Source organism: Nilaparvata lugens, chromosome 3 (assembly GCF_014356525.2).
Source record: "Nilaparvata lugens isolate BPH chromosome 3, ASM1435652v1, whole genome shotgun sequence".
NCBI classification, from domain to species: Eukaryota; Metazoa; Arthropoda; class Insecta; order Hemiptera; family Delphacidae; genus Nilaparvata; species Nilaparvata lugens.
This window is the reverse complement of record NC_052506.1, coordinates 42144736-42169413: the sequence shown is the minus strand read 5'-3', so window position 1 is coordinate 42169413 and position 24678 is coordinate 42144736. Positions and strand designations below refer to the sequence as shown.

Genomic DNA, 24678 nt, shown 5'->3' with positions numbered 1-24678 from the left:
ATATCATGAAACATCGTTGAAAAACATCAATATCTGAAACTAGAGTTATCAAATTGTGTTACCTCTGACTCGTATGGAGAAGGCACACTTCAAATTAATATAATAAATTCTGTGAGCAAACAACGAAATCCTGATTTTTATCATGAGCATGGTTAAATCATGAAAATTGTAATATTTTTTAGAGTATTGAAAAGTGAAAATCTATATACAGCGCATGTCAAAACAATATGCAAAATTAATTATTTCGAGCGCCATAGTGTAAATGAGATGCAATGTAGACAGCAGTATTATTCTGCTTACTATGCTGAAGGAAGTCAGCCGTGTTGGCTGTTTCCCCTTCCAGGCGTCAAATCGAATCGCAAATACATAACAATATACATAAATGGATTTTCAATGAGAGTGGCTACATTAATTATTTGGCTCATTTTTCTTTAAAACTAGGTACTTGCTTTGAAGTTAATCGAAGAAAACAAAAAAATCAAATCGCAAACCCCCTAAATTTTTACATAATATATTATTTTATCAAGAAAACTGCTAATTTTATTGAAAAAATTAATATAACTAATATTGTAGTCCATAATGTAACGAATCGAATGGCATATAATAGAACTGTTTCCGATCAATGGGTCAGAGATAATTGATTTTCCGTGATTACCTGCATTTTTCAACTTTGAGGGGGCTAGGGGGGAAAGCTCCAAGAGCTCTTGCGACTTTTGGGAGAATGACCCTCTGGGAGGGTTCTATCGATGGTAAATGATTCAGCTTTTATTTAATTTTCGGATCGAAAAAACCTTTATTGACTGGGCTAAGATGATAAGGCAAAAATAGTGTTTTTCACGATTTTCTTGAAAACTGCTCTAACATTTTTTTCAAATTCTACCCTGGATATTCAAAAGCCCTATCTCGTTTCTGGCAAAATAGCAGAAGCTCTGCCACATTTTTAAAAAATGTATTCTATAACCTTTTTATAGGTAGTGATTTTCTCAATTTGAATAGTCATTTCAAGTTCTATCAATTTGAATGAGTTAGTTTCCTTCCTGGGAGACTAGCAGGGCCTCCGCTCATCTTTGAAAAATGAATTTAGTAACCTTTTATACATCAGAAAAAAGTAGATAGGTAATCCACAAGGCCACAATACAAGTCTCGTTAATTATTCTATTTCCTGATATATATATATATATATATATTATATATATATATATATATATATATATATATATATATATATCAGGAATATATATTATATATCCGATATATATATATAAAAACAGGATACACACGACATGGATAGATTAAAAACACTTAAAAACTTACATTTAAACGAGAATTTTCGGGGGCTGGGCCCCCTTTGTCAATCAACCAGGACGTGAAGTGCAGAAATCTGATATATATATATATATAATACATATATTATTCATAGCACTTAACAGAAAATACTTTTTAAAGTTTTGCTATAAAAATATAAACAGGATACACATGACACAGATAGATTAAAAACGTACTTGCAAATTAAAATTAAAATTACAAGTAATTTTACTTACAAGTAAATTAAAATTACTTGCAGATTTCTGCACTTCACTTCCTGGTTGATTGACAAAGGGGGCCCAGCCCCCGAAAATTCTCGTTTAAATGTAAGTTTTTAAGTGTTTCAAATCTATCTGTGTCGTGTGTATCCTGTTTATATTTTTATTACAAAACTTCAAAGTGTTTTCTGTTAAGTGCTACAAATAATATATATAAATTAAAACAGGAGACACAAGACATTGAAAAACACTTGAAAACTTACATTACAAATGGGGGAAATTTTCAGAGACTGAGTCTCCTTCCTCAACCGAGCAGACTGCATTTTGGTATTTGTATTGAGTCTCCGTGTGTACTCTGTGGTTGACTGTTAGATTCAAAACTGCAGTCTGCTCGGTTGAGGAAGGAGACTCAGTCTCCGAAAATTTCCCCCATTTGTAATGTAAGTTTTCAAGTGTTTTTCAATGTCTTGTGTCTCCTGTTTTAATTTATATATATTATTTGTAGCACTTAACAGAAAACACTTTAAAGTTTTGTAATAAAAATATAAACAGGATACACACGACACAGATTCCCCCATTTCTAATGTAAGTTTTCAAGTGTTTTCAATCTATTTATATCTTGTGTCTCCTGTTTTAATTTATATATATCTATCCATCCACGAATTTTTAAAAGTCAACATATATATATATATATATATATATATATAATATATATATATATATATATATATATATATTTATATATCTATGCTAATATATCAACTGGGTACATCCGATAAGCAGTTTCACTTATTTGCTGACGTTTTGTCATCATCTCAAATGACATCCTCGAAGCACAGTTAATGCTACACTGACTCCTGCCTGTGTTTGGAAGTTCTTCCATGTGGTCGAAGGTAGTACCTCCTCCCCTCTCCTTCTTCCACATGCTCGGCCTGGCGCTGCTGGGTGAATGGAATTCCCGGAGAAGTGTCTGGCTTTTGTGCTGTGTTGAGAATGATTTTCCAAAGGGAAGAGATATTTGTACTGTCATCCCTTTTGTTAAGGCTCCCTTGTTTCTCTATTTCTAGGGCCTCTCGTACAATCCTAACCCGAAAATCTTGAATGTTGGCTATTTGTTTTGAATTCTTGAAATTTATTTTGTGACCTGTGTTCTTTTCATGGTTGTAGAGAGCTGAAGTGGATTGTTTGTTTTTTATGTTCAATTTGTGTTCCTCTATCCTGGTTGATATTCTTCTATTTGTTTGACCTACATACATCTTGTCACAATTCAGGCAGGGAATATTGACGCCCTGATTTTCTAGTTCTAATCTCTGAAAGGGTTTCTTTAGAAATTTCGAAATAGTTTGGAGAGGTTTGTAGACTGGTTTGATTTGATGCTTTTTCAGTATTATTCCAATACGGTCGGTTAGTACCCCTAATGTATGGAAGAAGGACGGGTTTTTCGAATGCTTTCTGTTCCTTGATTTTTTCTTCGGGGATTGAAGGTGTCAGTTGTTTTTTCAATCATTTTTCTATTATTGTAGCCATTACACTTCAGTATGTCTTGATCTCCTCTTCTTTGCTTTTTTCGTCCGTGAGATGAAGAGATTGAAAGATTAGATTATTAACTAAAGAGAAGGAGTGTGCGGGGTGATGATGAGATAGTGCATTCAGGTATATATTTGTATGGGTTGGTTTTCGGTATACAGAGTGTTCCAGACTGCCATTTTTGTTTCTGGTGATTAGAATGTCCAAGAACGGTAGTTTAGCTTCTTCTATTTCGAGGGTGAACTGTATTTTGGGGTGTATCTGGTTCAGCTGATTGAGGAATTCGAAAAGTGCATTTGTTCATGATGATTAGGGCTTCATCAACAGGGAGGTTGGGGTACATGGAAATGATGTCTAAACTTGCTAGTCAACAAAAGATTATAGAGGGACAATTTTGGAACACATCATTTCCATGTACCCCACATCCCTGTTGATGAAGCCCTAATCATCATGAATCAAAATGCACTCTTTTCCAAATCAATTATTGACCTGACAAGCCACTGACTGAAAAATACATATTTCACTCACAATAACCAATACTACAGACAAATTGAAGGAGTCCCCATAGGATCATCCCTCTCTCCAGTCATAGCCAATCTCTTCATGTCTCATTTTGAAAAAGAAACTCTTAGTAGAACAAAACTGAAACCAACACTTTCAGATATTTCGACGATATCTTTATCATTTGGCCTCATGGTAAAGAAGAACTTTTCGAATTCCTCAATCAGCTGAACCAGATACATCCCAAAATACAGTTCACCCTTGAAATAGAAGAAGCTAAACTACCGTTCTTAAGCTGCGTACACATATACGCTCTTCCAACCCACACCGAGCACGCTCCTCCCTCGTACCGGCCTCGTTCCTCCATCGAACTGCAGTCGCGCCGCCCACGCACCCATCATGAACGTTACGGAAGATGTTAGATCTTCTCGCGTTCCCCGGTCGAACCATTGTTGCTCCCCGGTCGATCATCAATCGCTCTGCTGGAGTGACGTTCGGTTGCGGAGCAGAGCGAAAGTCTGTACGCACCTATAGACATTCTAATCACCAGAAACAAAAATGGCAGTCTGGAACACTCTGTATACCGAAAACCAACCCATACAAATAGATATCTGAATGCACTATCTCATCATCACCCCGCACACTCCTTCTCTGTAGTCTATAGTCTAATCTTTCAATCTCTTCATCTCACGGACGAAAAAAGCAAAGAAGAGGAGATCAAGACAATTAAGACAAATGGTTTTTATTAAAAATTCTCTTGAGGTTGGGAGGCTGCTTGTGAATGAGGCGTCAAAGTCCTTGCTACCCTCCCTCCCACAGCCCCCTCCTTAGATGTCAAGACGAAAGAATTGGCTTTTATTTGGGTGCTTGGAGCTGCTTCCAGTCCTGGTCCTCCCAGACAGCAATAGTACCATAACTATCAACTCTACACCAACTGTCCAATCAAATTGAAATAAATTTCATCATATATAAGAAATTTCACAGCTATCAAATATATCATAAATTTTCAATAAAAATAAAAATAAATTTCATTCCAATTCAATTCTATAATTCCATTTTCTAATTTTATTCTACTTCATTTCTGATTTTATAATTCTAAATCTCCTCCTCTCTATCAATTCATAATCTACACCTTTCCTTATCCATAACCCACTCAAATTTGAAATCTCCCACTTGTAACCCATCATGGCCCACCAACTAATCCTATAATGCTCCTCCAATCAGTGCGCCTCCGTTCGTCTATGCTCTATGGTCTACACAACATCTCTACCGCGTCTCTGTGGTCATGACCGTTAGGCCAGTTTCACACGGCAGAGACCTCGCTCCTGGAATATCATATTACGGTAGATCATATTTCATATTTTGCAGCTCTCCTGTACTTTCACATGGGGATCTTACAAATAAGCCGACAGATCTAACAACTATGCCGACGTTTGCTCAAACCTATGACTCATCACTTTTTCTCAAAGTCTAACTTCCTTAAAAATATAGATAGAAGATTTCTGATTTCGGATTTGGATTCAGCGACCCCAAATTCTTTAAAGTGTAAGTCCCATTTTCAAAAATACCTGAAAACAAGGGAGTTATAGCTGTTTTTAATATAGCTTTTCATTATCATATGATTATATAGTACATACTAAGATAATAATACTCCTGCCTCACAAAGGGACAGGCAAAGGTTTTAAGAAGTTTTTGAACACCTGAGAAGTTCATACATAAACATTTTTAATTTTTAAAAGTTCTAGTTTTCCAAAAAAAATATTGAACTATGAAAAGATGAATCCAAATGTGAAATCATAAATCATCTCCACTCATCACCCAATAAAATACGAGGAAAAGGAATGTTGTACAGTAAAATTCACTGAATTTCAATTGTCATTCAACAATCCAATTTATCAGGTTCAAATCGTTGAATATCACTTTAAATTCCCAGCAATTATTGACTATTTCTTTTTACAATCAGAAAAATCTATTATGAACATACAGTATAAACATTGTGCTGATCTGAATCGATCTATGGTAATAATAGGAATTGAAAGAATAGAAAATTTCATGGCATTCCAAGTAGTGATGTCTGTTTATTAGAACTGCTGAGTTGATAATGCATACTGAAAAAAAGTCATGAATAGCTCAGACCAGCCTGGCGACTTTGATGCTTTTGAAACCGGAATCTTGTTTTATTTTTATTAAAGAATGATACGGAATGAAAACCATGTATCATAGTACAAAGCTTTGTATCATGAGTAAGATTGACAATCATGGCTTGTCGATTTTAGTTGCTGACCTAAATCCTCATTCCTCAGTCGTAGAACTATGGACCAAGCGCGAGCATTTGCCTTTTATGTCATATACCGTCGACACAAACTTATGAAATTTATGAAAAGCTTGATAGCTTGAATAGTGATCTGATATTTGTTACACGTTTTTATTCTAAGACATAATATGTCTTAGACTAATTTTTAATGTTTCTTCAATCGGCAGGAAAACTTTGGTTTTTCAAAGTTATCTCACTCCCTTATTTTAGGGTATTTTCAGAAATCAAGATAAATAACCTACCAAATTTCCTACACGAATACAGTGTAAGTTGTATTATAATAGCTAGAGTACTTACGTACTGTATAGTACAGTACCTGTTCGTTTTTACCGTATAATTATATGATAATAGAAAGCTTTATTAAAAACAGCCATAACTTCCTTGTTTTCGGATATTTTCGAAAACGGGACTTACGCTTTAAAGAATTTGGGGTCGCTGAATCCAAATCCGAAATCAGAAATCTTCTATCTATATTTTTAAGGAAGTTAGACTTTGAGAAAAAAGTGATGAGTCATACTTTGTGGAACCGTCGGCATAGTTGTTAGATCTTGCCTCTGCTTGCCTCGAGGGGAAAAGACGTGACAAAACGAGGTTCCTGGATAGGAGTCACCATGTGAAAGACACGATTTGACTCAATGTACTTCGACAAAAAAACGAGAACACTGTTCAGTGTTCAAGTTGCACGTCTCCTATCGTGTGAAAGAGGCCTTAGAGTGTTCAAATCTGCACCACTTCACTTCCTGTTTGATTGACATTGACAAAGGCCCAGCTCCTGAAAATTCTCGTTTAAATGTAAGTTTTCAATCTATCTGTGTCGTGTATATATACATATATATATATATATTATAAACCCATATATAGGCCTATATATATATTATATATATACATATTATATATTATATATAAACAGGATACACACGACACAGATAGATTAAAAACTTACATTTAAACGAGAATTTTCAGGAGCTGGGCCTTTGTCAATCAAACAGGAAGTGAAGTGGTGCAGATTGACTGGATATATATATATATATATATATATATATATATATAATATATATATATATATATAATATATATATATATATATATATATATGACTGGATCTAATAGCCTACAGGAGCGGAGTAGCTTCTCTCTGCCAAGAACAATTGAGTCTGAGAAAATGACCCAGTTTAAGGAATTACAAGGATTATTCAATCTGAATTAAATATATATAGGCTACAATTTCTTAGCTTTTAGTTCCAGGAATTATAAATATTATTCAATCTGGATAAAAAATATACAATTTTTGATTTAATTCATACCGGTTTATTTCCATTGCGATTTGATGGTTGAAAAATCGAGATTATGATGAATAACAAATGTTGGTATACTAGGACTCTCTACATAATATTATAAAGTATATTCAATCTATTAATCACTTGAACATCAAGTTTACCTACCAAACATTAAGATGGGTTTACACTTAACAAATGGTTGACAATCACGATTCAGGGGACAAACAGCATATTAAAAAGTCGGCATTTGAATTAGAAGCTAAAATTGAAATGTTGACTGGTTTCTTATTTCAGGTTAAAGAATGGATCAAATCAGGTCAAAAAATGCCAATGTGCACTGCACGTCCCGGTTGGAAATCTACTACATTGCAAGATCCTCAATATAAAGATAAATTCTACAATATTGAAGTAGAAATGTCTGATATCATAATGATCAATGAAAAAAAGAAGGTGAGTTTTCCATCGAAATGCTTTTTCTTAGGGTGATGCCCACTTGAGCTCCATGCAGGCGTATGTGCGTGGGTTATAAGTTGGATAATGATGAGAGATGAGTGGACCTACACAGCTTTGAGTAAGTCTAGACTTACTAGACTTAGAGCCCATTAATATAGATTGATCTTACTTTATTTGAGATCAGTGTTTGAGTGGTCAGCCGACAAAATATGAACGTTACCATAAATTGTGTGAAACTGCTATTTCAACCACAAACAGACTACATACATATCCGTGTCCCGTCCCAGCTAGTGCTGGGTTTGAGTATAAACAATGTCTCTCCATCTTCCACAGTCTTCCCACCACAGCTCGTCATCAACCTGTCGCCATCTGTATCCTCTCTTCTCCACTCGGTTGACCACGGTGTCTTTCCATTGTCGTCGCTGTCGTCCACTTGGTCTCTTTCCTTCAATCCTCGTCTCTTCCATTTTTTTTGGCAGCCGATTCTCTCTCCCATTCTCTTCACGTGTCTAAACCAGCATAGTTTCATGCTTTCTATCTTTCTCCTTATGCTTTCCATGTTCAGTTCTCTTCTTAACTCCTTATTCCTAGCTCTGTATCTACGTCCCTTTTCGTCTACGTCTTTCCCCTTATTGCCTTGAGAAACCTCATTTCTCTTGCTTGTACTCTACTCCATTCTCTTCTCTTTCTGTAATCGTCCATTCCTCATTACATAATACATTTCATACATAATAATATTTACCTTTTCTGGTATTTTTTCATCCCAAATTAAATGTTCAACTATCTGATAAAAACAGAATGAGTGACCCAATTTGACAACACTGCTGATAGTTGATGCAGCATTGTCAGCACATTCAATATTTATCAATCCATTTGGATTTGAATTCGGTTGTTGAATTAGAAATTTCTCACATCTCTGCGTATCTCTCAACTCAATCGATATTAATCTAATAGTTACAAGGGTCGTACTCGAACATCCAAGATTCATCTCTAGTGATAACGTTTTCTAAAAAGTCTGGGTCACGCTTCTTTGCTCGAGGGAGCGCTGCATTTTGAACTTTGACGCGCACGAAAACGTCTCTCATGTGAGTTGTGATAACTTTCCAGAAGCGCGACGACAACTGACGCGGTCAGCTCTGTTTCCTAGACCTAAACCCCAAATCACTATTCCTCTAGAGCCGCAGCACTTGAATGTACAGTCGCAAATGAAAAAATCATGCATTCATAGAAGTAATTTGTATCATTCTAATAATTGTTATATTTTCTATAATAAACCAATATTATAATATCATAATAAGTTACACTTGTTCTATCATTAGTAAAGTTAAAAATTGTAAATATCTAGGTGTTGTCATGTTATTTCTTCCAGTAACGTGTTGCCCTGCTTGGCTGCAGTCGGTAGAGCAAGATTTGAAAGATATATAACTCTTTTTGTGGTTTCTGGAAAAGTAATAATACCAATTTCTTACCAGCTCTCTCAGGAGCTCACACAGTTCTCTGCTTTTGCTTGTTTCTGACGTCGGCCGCTCTAACAGTTTACAGTTTCTGTGACTGATTTGTTGAATTCCGCAAATACAGATGCAGTAGATGTAGACAGATATAAGGGCTCTGACTATCGTGCTAGACGATGCGACACCGCCACCAATGCCACTCGCCACCATTCACCAGAGTGGTCAGCAATGAAAAATGATACCGAGTGGAATCAAATGCGATATTCTATCAGAATACCTTATAAATTCTATTAATTTATGTGCTGCAACTTACTACTATGACCTTGAGATTCTTCAAATCAGATTTGTTGGTACTGGATAATTTATATAAATCTCGGGAACATATTATTTCCAAAGATTTGATAATCAATGCTGTATATCGCTGCTTTATCCAACTTATTCGGTGAAGAATATAGTTGGCTGGTAATCTTAATAATATTTCAATACTGGTAACAAAATAGATTATAACGAGATTGGTCATGCATGGAGATAGGGAAATAAATAAAGGGTACACCATTCAAATAATGACACAAATATATTAAACAAAATATCAACGAATAAATAAAAATATAGAGCACCAAGTATGAAAAATAAATGAAGAACAAATATATATTGAAAATATCACAGACAGCTCACTAGTATTGACTTTTGCTTTTAGCACGAAATATTACCATGTGCTTCTTAAATCAGCAATCATATGCATTTAAATTATGCAGCTCAGTTATCGACTTGCTGTTGCTTGTTGAATAAAATCCTATATATCTTCTTTCCAAATTAATATAAATAACTAATTATAAATTATAAATCTCTGAATATATTAATATGTATCTCTCAGGGCTAAGGTTCGGCCTCTGGTGGAAATCAGATAAATCAATTCATTCAATGAACATGAGCTTCATTTACATCTTTATAATTTACTAATAAAAAGAATGATTGAGTGAGCATATATATTATAACATCAAAATTCAATAAATATTTTATCTGTGCATATTTAAACATGTAAATCTGATATATCGTTTGTAATAGAATTCCCTTTATGCTTAAAGACTTGCACAAGTTTGATGATATTAATTTCAATATTTGAATAACCTTTCGTCGAGCTAGCTTTATGAATCTTGATTTATTCGAAGCACTGAGGGCACCCTTGATATTTCTTTTTAACTATAGAACTCACATGTCAAAATTTCACAAAGTATGATGATGATCTGGATTCTCTCAACGTCCTAGGCTTTTCTGGTAGGCTGATGTTGTCTTCTCCAATGGAATAATAAAGTATTCTATATGACTCACGCCTTAATACGACCTCACTGAGTCTTATGAAATTAATTATTGAATTCAAACTTAAACTTTTAAAATGTACAATTATTAAAAAAGGGATTTGTGCTCCATAAAATTGGTGGCTGTTCCCGGTGACCTCTGGCAAGCAAGTGGGCTCTGATCTCCCCTATTCTTCCTATGATCATACTTCTGTATTCCAAATTTGCATATTATTTAAATATTCAACTACTATGCAATTACATAATCAAAATAGTCTGTTTCAATCTGCTAGGTTATTCATAAAGATTACATATCATATTTTCTAATTATTTAAATTGCATCTGTTACATGAACTGAGTATTGTATAACTTACAAATTCTTATCATTTATATAATAAATAAAGTATATTTTTGAATTGACTTGCTTTTACCGCCAGTCAGTTACTGTATTTTGATTGGCTTATTCCAAAATTACAATGTATCCATGCGCCAAGTAGAATATACCACACTCCCTAATATTTTTATTTATTTTACATATTTTGTACATGCTCATTTGATATAATAAATATTTTTGTATTCTTTAAATTGTTTTTCCTTTTACATTAACATGCCATGTGGTTACCAAATCGAATCACATTTTAAGTGAATGCTATTTGTATACAACTAAATTTGCCACTGGTGTCTGGCTAAATTTCAATTTATATGGCTTGACCGATTATTTAGGTTGCCGACCAGTAAGTATCATAGAGCCTAACCTCAAAAATTCATTATTTTATATAATTAAATAAATAGCAATAATAAGTTATTATTTTCTATTTGGCTGTTCGAATTGTAGCCAGGATACCCATTATTATCTAATCTCTAGCTTGTTGATATCGTACCCGGCGATGACAAAGCAGCTGTTTGCTTGAGACCTATAAAATCTTTTCATTTAGCGATTTTGCCAGTTATTCAAAATATTCTGTTATAGTGTCTATACAGTAGGTTAGATGAAAACCTAAAATGGGATATCCATATTAAATTCATTTGCAGAAGGATAAAATTCCTCTCTTACAATTTTTATGCCGCTAGAAAAATTCTGAATCCAATCATCTTAAAATACTTTGATTAGAATAGAATAAGTTTTATTGTAACCGCTTCTGAGGTCTTCAGAAGCATTACCTTTGTCACAATATACAACAAATGTCATACATACAATACAATAATTGAAAAGATACTATTCTAAAAGAACTGCAATATCATGAAATATTAATACCCAATTACTGAAATGTCCAGATAAATAACAAAGAGAGAGATAAACATATTCAAATATGTAAAATTCTGGTCTTGAGATACAATGCAGTCACTCAAATACTCAAATAAAAACAAACAAAAATAAAAAGTAGCAGTAGTTGATACAGTATATACTTTATGTACCTCAACATGATATTAATAATTTTACAAAGTCCTAGCCAGTACATAGAACTCTTGAAAAGTTTGAATAGGTTTACTGATTAGGAATATTTTCAGCCTCCGCTTGAAAACTCGATTTTGCAATTTGCAAACCTCTAATTTGTTCAGAGAGCGAATTAAAGCTTCACATCAATAAATAAACATGTTTTTTTGCGTGCTAGCATACTCCTACCGGTTGATCAAGTTGTTCCTGCTTCTAGTTTGATGCCCATGGGATATTCTCTGCTCAACAAAATTATTCAAGTTTTCCTTCACATAGGTTTATGACATGTCAAGTTTTCCTTCACATATGCTTCAGACATTGAAGCACAAAAATAGAGTGCAATGTCAATATTTCCAATTCTTTGAAGCTCTCTTTACATTGAGGTGAGGAAGATATTGTTGATCAAAAACTAAAATTAATCAAAATTGATTTTTTTCTTTGAATTTTACTCATTTTTGAAAAATCATAACTCATTACTCATTGGAGATAGAGAATTCCGAATGATCTAATTTTATTCAGAATTTCATAATCTAAAAAAAGGCAAGAGCAAAATTTTCTGTCCGATTACTGGATTTGGCAGAAATAGCTGAAAACTGGGAAATGAACCTGAAATACGAGGTTTTTGGGCCACTCTGTATCTAGCACAAGGTAATTTTGCATGAAGAAATTGGTTCTGGACCTCTCTCATGTATGAAAATAATATATTAAAAAATCATAACTACAGTATAAATTGCAAGCTCACCTCCTTTTTTATGTCTGTATTGACTGGACTATAATAATGATGAATTGAGAGATGGAGTCTATAATAATGAGAAATAGTTATAGTAATACAGGTTTTAAAGTAATAATAAGTCAGTCAGTGGAAATGATAGGAAGGCTTAGTGCCAGTTGCTCAAAATCCAGTTAAGTTTTAACCGTGATTAAATCCATAAGAACCAATCAGAGAAGCCGTCTTTTCAAAAACGCCTTCTCTGATTGGTTCTTGTGAAATTCATCACGATTACAATGTAGCCGGCTTTTGTGCAACCTGGCCTTAGTTTTTTCATGTTTCTAATTTTCCTATGCCTTCAAAATTAGATAGCTGTGAATCATCTCGGTACATCTGATCTAATATTAATAATAGTTGATTCTCGTTAATAATGATCAATTCTATATATAAATGATATTATATATTTCTTCCACCTAGGTACCGTATTTCTCACATTTTAGGCTATACTGTATATTCTCTAGAACAGATAACCAAGTAGGCCTTCAAGGTATGGTACCTAGCCTACTCATTTTTCAACGAACGTTTTTTCTAAAGTTTATTGTAATAAAATTATTTTATTGCATTTCTTCATTCAGTATGTGATGCTTTAAACTTGCAGGATCATACTAGCATTTAAAGTACGAAGTAATCCTAAAAAATATAGATTATCGGTTTAAATTAGAATTACACACCATTCACTGTGTTTTATATATATTTTTTTAAATAAACCTAATAAAACATCAATCCATTTCAGACAATTGCTGTTGAGCCATCAGTCAACATCGGACAAATAAGTGCTCATCTAATTCCTGTTGGCTGGACTCTGCCTATCATACCAGAGTTGGAGAGTCTGACTGTTGGTATGAATATATTAGAAGAGTACATGTAAAACTTTTTTTAATTCGGAACTGACAATTAAGTAGAACAGTAACTTCTATTTCTAATTGAAATATTTCCCAAACGAATTTAATGCAGCAGCTTCTACGCTGATAGAATATTTCTGCACTATCTATCTATTTTCAAGCTGCCGTGATGTAAATTACAGTTTTCAAGGATGAGGATTTATGGCTGTCATTGGCATAGCGAAGGGGGGGTTTCTAGGTTTGGTCAACCCCCCCCCCCCTATTTCAAAATTCTGGCTACTCTACTGATAGCTGTATGGATAATCCTAATCTATGTAGAATACATAAATACAAAAATGTATTCTAGGTAGGCTACCTTGGATAATTCTACATTGGAGCCGACTAGACTGTCTGCATCCGACCGACTGGCGAGAGCTACTATGTTTATACAGAGTGAGTCATATGTATGGGAACCCTTCAATAAGTTGGAATCTATTGTAGATATTATACTGTAACTTTCAGGATAAGTTATTGATCAAAATACTCTATCTTTTGACGTACAACTGAATTTCAACCCCTCATAAGGGGGCGAATTAGGGGTTGTAACTCGAATATTATAAATGTGAACACCCGTTGTGTGGTGAATCATTTTGAAGACCTTTTTAAAACAAGAAAGATGGCATCAATAAAAATGTTCTATGATACTTGTATCCAAAATGGCGGCTGATTGAAGTTTTACATTTTAAAGAAATGAGGGGTCGTAACTCAAATATTTTGAATATAAACACTCATTGTGTGACACATCTTTTTAAATGCCTTTTCAAAACGAGAAAGATGACATCAATAAAAATGTTTCATGATACTCTTATCCAAAATGGCGGCTGATTGAACTTTATCAATTATTTCTTTAAAAAACTAAAATTGTTATCTTTCTCGTTTTAAAAATGTCTTTAAAATAATGTACCACATAATGGGTGTTTACATTTAAAATATTCGAGTTACAATAACTTGTGATAATTCGAGTTACAATAACTTGTAATAATTCGAGTTACAATTTCCCCTTCCCCCTTATGAGGGGTTGAAATTCAGTTGTACGTCAAAAGGTAGAGTATTTGATCAATAACTTATTCTGAAAGTTACAGTATTATATCTACAACAGTCCCCAAAATATTGAAGGGTTCCTATACAATAATATGACTAACTCTGTATACATGATCAAACAGCTGATATGTCTCTCCCGACTCCTGGAAGTTTATAATGTAATAATGGAATCTATCAACAACTGTTTCTTCATACAACTTTTTTCGTCCGTCCGTCCGTCTACGACCGCCTCCCTACTATATCAATTCTATAAAAATGGACGACGGACGGAAGATGTCGGCTCCAATGTAGGTCCAGCCTTAATCTGAAGACTAATCTGGTGGATCGCATTTATTATAATGTGGTACATTTCGACCTTGAACCACCAGCTAATCCAATTCAGTTTAAACTTATACTGTTCATACGGCCCATAATTTTCAATAAATATAATTAATCAACTATCTATCGGTATATTGTTCCAAATAATTATCATTATACAAGGTGATTCTTAATTATGGTAAAATAATTTAATACGTGATAGTAGAGGTAAAAAAAGAAAAAAGTTCTTATAAACATATATCCATAAACGCTTCATTAGCGAGCTATACAGGGTGAAAGATTTCGCCCGGAATTCAGTTCCTCTGGTGAAATACACCGATACTGAATTGTTTGGGGACTAGTTTTTAATAAACTTTTGCTGGATTAATATGGAAAAATATCTGAAAAGTTGAATAAAACTAGTCTGGAAGCTGAAGTGTGAGTAGTTTTTGAGAAAAAAGTTGAAATATGCAAAAATCTAAGTAGAAAAACACAGACTTCTACGTTTGATGCCTAATAACTTTCTTACAGTTTGTTGTTTTGTTCAACAATGAGCTACAATATTTCTGAAAATAATTTTCAGCTGAAAATTTCTTTCAAATATTTTTTTTTAAACAAAATGAATCAGCTGTTCTTTAAATCCATGTTTTATTTGCAATCAGCTACAACCTATGAGTTATTAGTAGTTCTCTCCTCATAAAACAGCAAATTTTCGTGGTGTAATGTACTACATATAAGAATACATTTTATTCAACTTTTATTCAAATTTAGTTTACACAACTTACATAATTCTTTTCAGAATTGAATTCTTTACTATTTTCATTGCAAAAAATTATTTGTTTACTGGTCATTAAAGAAAGTTATTGGGCATCAAACGCAGAAGTCTGTGTTTTTCTACTTAGATTTTTGCATATTTCAACTTTTTTCTCAAAAACTACTCACACTACAGCTTCAAGACTAGTTTTATTCAATTTTTCAGATATTTTTCCATATTAATCCAGCAAAAGTTTATCAAAAACTAGTCCCCAAACAATTCAGTATCGGTGTATTTCACCAGAGGAACTGAATTCCGGGCGAAATCTTTCACTCTGTATAGCTCGCTAATGAAGCGTTTATGGATATATGTTTCTTTTTTTACCTCTACTATCACGTATTAAATTATTTTACCATAATTAAGAATCACCCTGTATATAGGAGAAGCATTGTCGATTTGTGACCATAGTCTATCGACCATTAGAATTAGACCATTGACCAGTAACGTTGATCATCTGGTCATGTGTGCTTTCACTCATCAGGGCTGCTTCAAACTTAATGTAAAGGTCCTTGCTCTAAGGTGAATATAATCTCACCCTTGTTATTACTTACAATGTCATTTAGATTCAATAATTCTTGATTATTTTTATTATTCATTAATCACATAACGTGTATGTCAAAATTGAGAGAGAATGTACGATATATGTTACAGGTGGATTGGTGAATGGCCAAGGTGTGGAATCTTCTTCACACAAGTATGGCTTATTCCAACACATTTGCATATCCTTTGAGATAGTTGTAGCGGATGGAAGTGTCTTGAAATGTTCAAAGGTTTCGTATTTTACTTGAACTCATTTCAAAATTAATTTATACTATAATAAAGGAAAGAACTGGCTTATACACGTACGGGATAGGAAAATTATGTTTGACGCATCATCACATCTGAACTACTGGACTGATTAACTTGAAATTTTGCATATACATTCTTAATTAATCAAGAATGGTTACAGGCCATGATTTCGATACGGTACATAATCTCAAGAGAAAATGAATGGTGAAAACCGCACATCAATATCTAAAACCATTCAAAAGTAATTATCATTCAAAGATATTGATAAATCATCTATCTATCCATTATCTATTCTGTGATAAAGGAAAGAACTGGCTTATAGGCCTACACGTAGAGGATAGGAAAATTATGTTTGACGTATCATCACGTCTGAACTACTGGACTGATTAACTTGAAATTTTCCATACAGATTCTTAATTTACCGAGGATGGTAATATGCCTGTTTTCAATTTTTCAAGATTTCATTACGTCCAGTTTCCAGCTTGTGAAGTTTTAAAATAGACCCTTGCGGAGCACGGGCCTGCTAGTCTATATAATAAGAGAGTAGGGCTGTGTTTGTTAGTTTGTTCGCATCAAAACGTGTCAACTTGTGGATTGCATAACTTACCGGAAAAACGGAAATGATTTAAATCTCCAAATTTTGCACATAGATTCTAAAAATATCAATCTCGTGTACCTTGAAGTCCAAATTTCAATTTTTCTTCTAGATTTTTCATAATTAATGTTCAAATTATGGGACATACGATTTCATACGGCGATTTCACATTCAAATCATATGATAAAATTATAGGTCTACTGTGGCATAGATTATTAATTTTTCAGCTAGAACAGATTTTTGAGACAATAAAGTCCTAAATAAACGTTTACCGTTTTATCAATGCTGTATCGGCAATATGAATGAATACGCATGCAGTTAATATGGCTTTGAATAAATGTGCTGATATTCTTACATAAATAAATTATTCTCTTCCATTTTTATTTAATTTACAGTCCCAAAATTATTCGAGCCCTGATAGAATGATTGACTCACTGTACAGTCAGTCGAAAATTTTAATATTAAAATGGGGGGTATTATGGCAAGCTGAACAAAAAATAAGGTCCTATGCACCTTTTCGATATTTCTACAAGTGAAAAATGAGTTTTGTGGGTTGTCAAAATTCTCCCTGAAAGGGAAACTATTTATCTTTTCCTATCTTTTAAAATAACAATGATTTCTGCATTGAATAACATGTTTCTTGCCAACAACAATCGAACTCTTTGTGAATTTATATATGACCCACACTGTAGATTTATATAATTCTATCAATTAAATACATGGAAATTGAAGTATTTATTTCAGTCAGTTTATGGTTAGTTGATGAAATTGTTGATTAATTGTAGAGCGAACTGCACGGCGAATTGTAATGGAGGACTCTGATTGGCTGAAAAGTTCAGCGTTCGGAGTATGGTACGGCGAACAGTTAAAACAGAGGCGAGCGGCACGGTGAACGGTACGGCGAATGTTTAACAGCTGAGTTTTAACTTTATGAAACATATGCTCATGTTCGCTGAAAGGCGCGATGTTCGGCGGAATGCACGGTTTGCTGCGCGGTTCGAGGTTCGGTTCAGCTTGTGTAGTCGCATCTTTAGATGATACAAAACATTTTATACTGATCACAGATCAAAGCAACATAATAATCTATACTATAATAAAGGAAAGAACTGGCACTGATTAACTTGACATTTTGCATATAGGTTCCTTATTAACCGAGGATGGTTATAGGTTCATTTTCGATTCTTCAAGATTTGATCACATCAAGTTTTCAATTTGACATGCTTCCAGTTGTTGTATGGAAGCAGCTGAACATTTTTTCAAAAAGGAAAATTAGAAGGTAGGTATGATTGGGAATCCTATTCGAATAATAAAAACATGTTTTCCGTCACACCCAAATTTCGTCCATCATTTTTGAGCCGCCGTGTATGTGCGTCTATGTACACGATATCTCATCTCCCAATTATCGGAATGACTTGAAATATGGAACTTAAGGTCCTTACACTATAAGGATCCGACACGAACAATTTCCATCAAATGCAATTCAAGATGGCGGCTAAAATGGCGAAAATGTTGTCAAAAACAGGGTTTTTCGCGATTTTCTCGAAAACGACTCCAACGATTTTGATCAAATTCATACCAAAATAGTCATTGATAAGCTATATCAACTGCCACAAGTCCCATATCTGTAAAAATTTCAGGAGCTCCGCCCCATCTATGCAAAGTTTGATTTTAGATTTCCAATTATTAGGTCTCAGATATAGGCCTAATTTAAAACGAAAAATTTAGAGTGGAAAAGATTGAGCATGAGAATCTCTACAACTGATGTTTAGTAACATGTTCACCTAAAATTAAAAATAACCTCGAAATTCGAGAAAATGTGATTATCCAATTGCAAACTGTTGGCAACTGTTGATTCTATTAAATGATTCACTATGAAGAGATAGCACACCTCGTGTGTCTTCAGCGTTATTGCCCTGTCACCAGCTGGCTCAAATCTTTGAATAGTAGACTTCAGGTGCGCGAGAACACTAGCGTCAGGTGATCATATTTCATAACGGCAAGAAGGAAAGTTGTGTGAGTGCGCCACACCAGATTTTTTTAATCATATGGTCATATGATACAGTCATGATTGATACAGGATTTCAAGAGGAAATATGGTTAAAGTATGGTGAAAACCGCACATCAATATCTCAAACCTTCCAAAAGTTATTTTAATTCAAAGATACTGATAATCCATCTATCTATAATCTTCTATACTGTAATGAAGGAAAGAACTGGCTTATACACGTATACACATGTAAAGGATAGGAAAATTATGTTTGACGCATCATCACGTCTGAACTACTGGACTGATTTACTTGAAATGTTGCATATAAATTCTTAGTCAACCAGAGGATTCTTATAGGCCTATTTTCAATTCTTCTAGATTTCATTAAGTTTTCAGTTTGTTGAGTTATAAAATAGACCCTTGCGAAGCACAGGTTACCTGCCAGTATTAAATAAATGATACTGTATAGAAATAATCTAACTTTATTTGAACCACATTCAAAAATAGTGACTCATAAAAATAACGAAAGGTTGATGTTTTATAGCTAGGTTTTTTGTTGATCGTTCTCAGGTATTCAACAATATATGGCTTGAATTTTCAAATACTTCTTGATAAAATCTGATTTTACCTGGTTTTGCTTGTGATTGACTTGTTGTTATATTATGTAGCCTATGAAAATGTCACTGATATTTTCTTATTTCAGGAAGAGAATACTGATTTGTTCTTTGCAATACCGTGGTCATATGGAACTCTGGGTTTTTTAACAGCTGTGGAACTTCAGATTATTCCTTGTAAGAGGTGAGAAATCATTTTTTTTATTCAAATCATTTTTGAATGATTTCCAACCATGAATTCAATTGCAATTGAGCTATGCCATAGCCTACTATAGATAGATTAGCTTACTTATCTAAAGAAAAGCCATGACTATGCACGATTGCTGTTGATGATACAAACTTTAAGACCTACGTTTAAATATAATGTTTTTAATTGCAATCATTTTCTTAGTTCAACTGCAGTTTAATTCAGGATCAAATGAGATTAGGTTTCTTTATATATGTAAATTACGATATTATGCCGGCTAAGTAGGCCTACTAACTCACAATAAATTACAATATTATCATTTAATTAATTTCACAACGTATTAAATAATTATTGTAATTATTGATCGGATTTAAAATAGAATGTAATTTGAATTTTGATGATACAATGTTGTAATAAATCATGAGTGGACTGAAGCAAATTTCTCTCTGTGAGAATGCCAATCTCACTTTTTAGGAAAACTATAGGAAGTTTGAAGGGTACGGTATGCATCTAGTCTTGAGAGTGTGGCTATGCTAGGGACACGGCAATGTTATACTATTTATCAATCAAATTTGCATAGAACCTGGCTAATCTTAAACAAAAGTTCAACTACGAGATATAGGCTAATTCAATTGGTAAATAAATGTTTGAATTGAATGCATATTGACATTATTAATGGTGTATGTGGACTTATAGATTCGTTGAACTCACTTATCAGCCCGTTTATTCCTTGGGCGAAGCTGTGGATTTATTTGAGAAGGAAATAAAACGGAAGACTGGAAATGAGTTTGTTGAAGGAATAATGTTTTCAAAAGAAACAGGCGTTATAATGACAGGACATTTGGTCGACTCTCCAAAGAAAACAGTGAGTCTAATATTTCAATACTGTATCTGAAAACCATTCAGTCTCTGGATTCATTGACATTATTACCGAATATTTTACACACAGTAGACTTTAGCACAGCAATTCTCTCGTAAAAAGATTTGTTCTTTAGTCATCATACCTAGTTTTTCTCTTTGATAATGACTAGATATATCTCACTCAGAATGTTAAGACTTCTTGTAAAATTTTCCGATGGATGCAGTGAAAATATATGGATTACATGAGTGGTTTAGACACTGGCTTTGTTGATCAGAGGCACCGGGTTCGAATCTCGGCGAGTCCATTCCCGTTGGACACGTTAATTCGTCGTTCCCGGCTGCCAAAAGCCATGTAAGAGGCCCTAAAATTGATGCGATTGATCAGATGCGACCTGAAAACTCTGCCAACAGACCTGAGCCAGCTAAGTTACCCGGGATTTTTTTATTTATTGAGTAGCCTGGAGACTTTGTAACTGCAATAATTACAATTGAGATATTGCACATAATTTTCTAAAAATGCGTTTTTCATTATGAAACTCCTCTATTCTAGTTACAAAAAGATGGTTTTGATTGTTTAAATACATTTTAAAATAATTGCATTTTGAAGATAGACAATCATCTAATCTTAATTCGGGAGAGAAATAGCTCAACAAAGAGAAATAACCATAATTATTTTCCTACGATCTGAATGAAATTGAGTCAAAACTACTAGTAGTTCTGTGAACAGTAGACCTCACGCAGTATTCTCATCTACAAGTACCAGATTGAAACTATAGACCTTATGGAAATACAGCAATAGACTGGTTTCTCCACACATCTGTGTAATCACTTGTCAGCTGATTTATGATGAATAATTCTATAATATGATATTTTTTACTCTAATATTGGCGTATAAATGAGGCTCCTTTTTCCTTTTATATTATCCTTGAAATGCAAAATTTCCAAAAACCTAGTACATACGTCGACGCGCAATTAAAAAAGGAACATACCTGTCAAATTTCATGAAAATCTATTACCGGGTTTCGCCGTAAATGCGCAACATATAAACATATAACATATAAACATATAAACATATAAACATATAACATATAACATATAACATATAAACATATAAACATATAAACATATAAACATATAAACATATAAACATATAAACATATAAACATATAAACATATAAACATATAAACATATAAACATATAAACATAAAACATATAAACATATAAACATATAAACATATAAACATATAAACATATAACATATAAACATATAAACATATAAAATATAAACATATAACATATAAACATATAAACATATAAACATATAAACATATAAACATATAAATATATAAATATATAAACATTTTAACATTAAGAGAAATGCAAACCGTTGACTTGAATCTTAGACCTCATTTCGCTCGGTCAAAAAAATTTCTGCAGTTGTCACCCTTGGACACAAGGTCACCAAAACCAACTTCATCATGTTATTTCCAGCACAAGATCACCAACACATACAAACATATAAATTTATGACACAACATCACCAACATAGCATGCTCTCTTCTACCTGCCTTACAAAAGGATTAGGAATTATTTTCACTGGAACTTGAAATTTGAGCCAACTTCCAGAATTCATACCGTACGACAGAAGCTGATGTCGGACCGTGTAATTTGTGCTCTCAAAATGAGTCAAAACTCAAAAAATGTCTGCAGTTGTCTGCCTTGGACACAAGGTTACCAACACCAACCATGTTATTTCCAGCACAAGATCACCAACAATACAAGGATACCAACACCATAAGATTATAAACACTACAAGATCACCAAAATCACAAGGTCACCAACATTTCAAGATTACACTACAAGATCACCAACATCACAAGGCCACTAACACTACAAAATCATCAGCATTACAAGATCATCAACACAAAATCACTAACATCACAAGGTCACCAACACTACAAGATCACTACAATCTTTTTTTAATTGAATATTACTGTTACTAGTACTAGGACTAACGATCAGTTTATTTCTATCCTAAATTAATACTTCAAGTCATTTTACAAGAAGAGTCTTGTTATAGCTTCTCCTTGTTTTAAATTAGCTCATTCATAATAACTGCACTAAATTGATATGTAAAATTTTTCCCACTTTCACTAAGCACTCCTGGAGGTTTACACCAGATCTGTTGGCTTCTTCCTTTTCAATCTCCTCGTTAATGTTCAATTGTCCAAAAGCTGGATTGGTTCAACGTTTTGGTGGTGATGTAGAGTCTCTTTATAGGTAATTGCTTTTTTTACAATCATCTCCTTGACTGTCTCCACCTGAAGGTCTCTATGAAGGTCGGCGTTCCTGATGAAATATGGAGCATTGAAAGCATTTCGCAGAAACTTGTTTTGGAATCGTTGGATGATGCCAATATTGCTCTCTGCTGTACAGCCCCACAGTTGTGCACCATACAACCAGACACGCCACAGTATTTGTTTGTAGAGTAGATTTTTATTGTAGGATGATGAACTTGAATTCCTTCCTATCAGCCAACACATTCTACTATACTTGTAGTTGAGCTCATCCCTCTTTTTCTTGTCATGGCTTTTCCACTGAAGTTTGGCATCCAGAGTAATACCAATATATTTTGCCTCGTTTGCATATGGTATCATTACGTAGTTGTTGATTTTGACTGGTATGTATTCATGTGGTCTATTTGCGAAGGTTACATGCACAGACTTCTTTTCATTCAATTTAATTCTCCAGTCTATGGTCCATTTTTGAATTTTTGTGAGACTTACTTAGATTATTCTTGTTGCTCCTCCTGGAGCTAGGACTGCTGTGTCGTCTGCAAAGGTGGCGATGATGTTTTCTTCTGGTACAGGAATATCATTTGTGTGAGACAGGTAGAGATTGGGCCCCAAAACACTTCCTTGAGGCACTCGTGCTTCAATTTTCGTTAACTTTGAGTAGCTATCTTCGTCTCTCATCCTCAAGTACCTGTTTGAGAGGTAGGATCTCAATATTGTTGAATAATTGATGGGTAGTATTTTCTGGAGTTTTCTGTTCAGACCCTCATGCCATACTTTATCAAACGCCAGAGCTAAATCAAGAAAGATTGCTGCACAAAACTTTTTATGCTCAAGGACTTTCTTGATGATGTCAGTCACCCTGTGGGCCTGCTGGATAGTTGAATGCTCACTTCTAAACCCAAATTGATGATTTGGAACTAGTTTCCTTGTTTCGATTATTGGCTGCAGTCTCCTGAGTAGCACTTTCTCAAATATTTTTGACAAAATCGATAAAAGAGATATTGGTCTATAAAATGAAGCCTCGTATGATGGTTTTCCTGTTTTTTGAATCATTATGACTTTCCATATATTTGGGATGTACCTCGTCAGTGCATTGATTATCTTCCTCAATTTTTTCAGGGCTTTATTCGGAAATTTTTTGAGCACTGCCCCAGTAGTAAGGTCTTAGCCTGGAGCCTTCTTGAAATTCATATTTCTGATAAGAACTTTCAGCTAATTTAACAAAACTTTTGGAATGTCCCCTATTTCTGTTGAAAACTCATCCTCATTAACGCACTCTTCTCCTGCAAATCTCCTAGCTTTCTGGTTGTTCTTTCTAGTCCAATTGCCATTTTTCCACTAATAGGAGTAGCTTGTACAGATTGTTTCTTCAGATATTTTACTGCCTTCCAGAGTGGATAGTCAGAATTTTTCTCACTGCCCAGGTTTCTGCGATATTCGCTTGTAACAGAGTCCTTATGGTTTCTAATCCCATCTCTTATCACTACAATGATGTGCTTTTAGCAAAAATTAAATATATATATATATATATATATATATATATAATATATATATATATGTTGTCAGTAATTTAATTTTCTGTTGTCTATGCAACCAAACCTTAGTTAGACATGGGTGCTTTGTTTAATTAAAACTCATTGATTTCGCAACTTTTGCTATTTTTAATTTTTTCATCCCTGATTAGGCCTATGTAATGTTGGTGAATTTTAGACTATTGAGTGACTGAACTTTCAATCTTTAGAATCAAAATATTTCCACAACTTCGATTA

The 24678-nt window shown here is 33.8% G+C and overlaps 1 protein-coding gene across 4 annotated transcripts in view; it reads left to right on the top strand.

Moving 5' to 3' along the window:
* The window catches only part of LOC111043354 (delta(24)-sterol reductase), a 114157-nt gene that overhangs the window by 70591 nt on the left and 18888 nt on the right, over positions 1-24678 (top strand). For 3 of the 4 annotated variants that reach the window (XM_039423815.1, XM_022328279.2, XM_039423814.1), the window contains 5 exons: positions 7437-7592; positions 13279-13384; positions 16230-16348; positions 19653-19747; positions 20447-20615. In XM_039423815.1, coding sequence (XP_039279749.1) covers positions 7437-7592; positions 13279-13384; positions 16230-16348; positions 19653-19747; positions 20447-20615 — 645 coding nt within the window. The remainder of the gene's footprint in view (positions 1-7436; positions 7593-13278; positions 13385-16229; positions 16349-19652; positions 19748-20446; positions 20616-24678) is intronic. The other variant, XM_039423816.1, reaches the window with a different exon arrangement.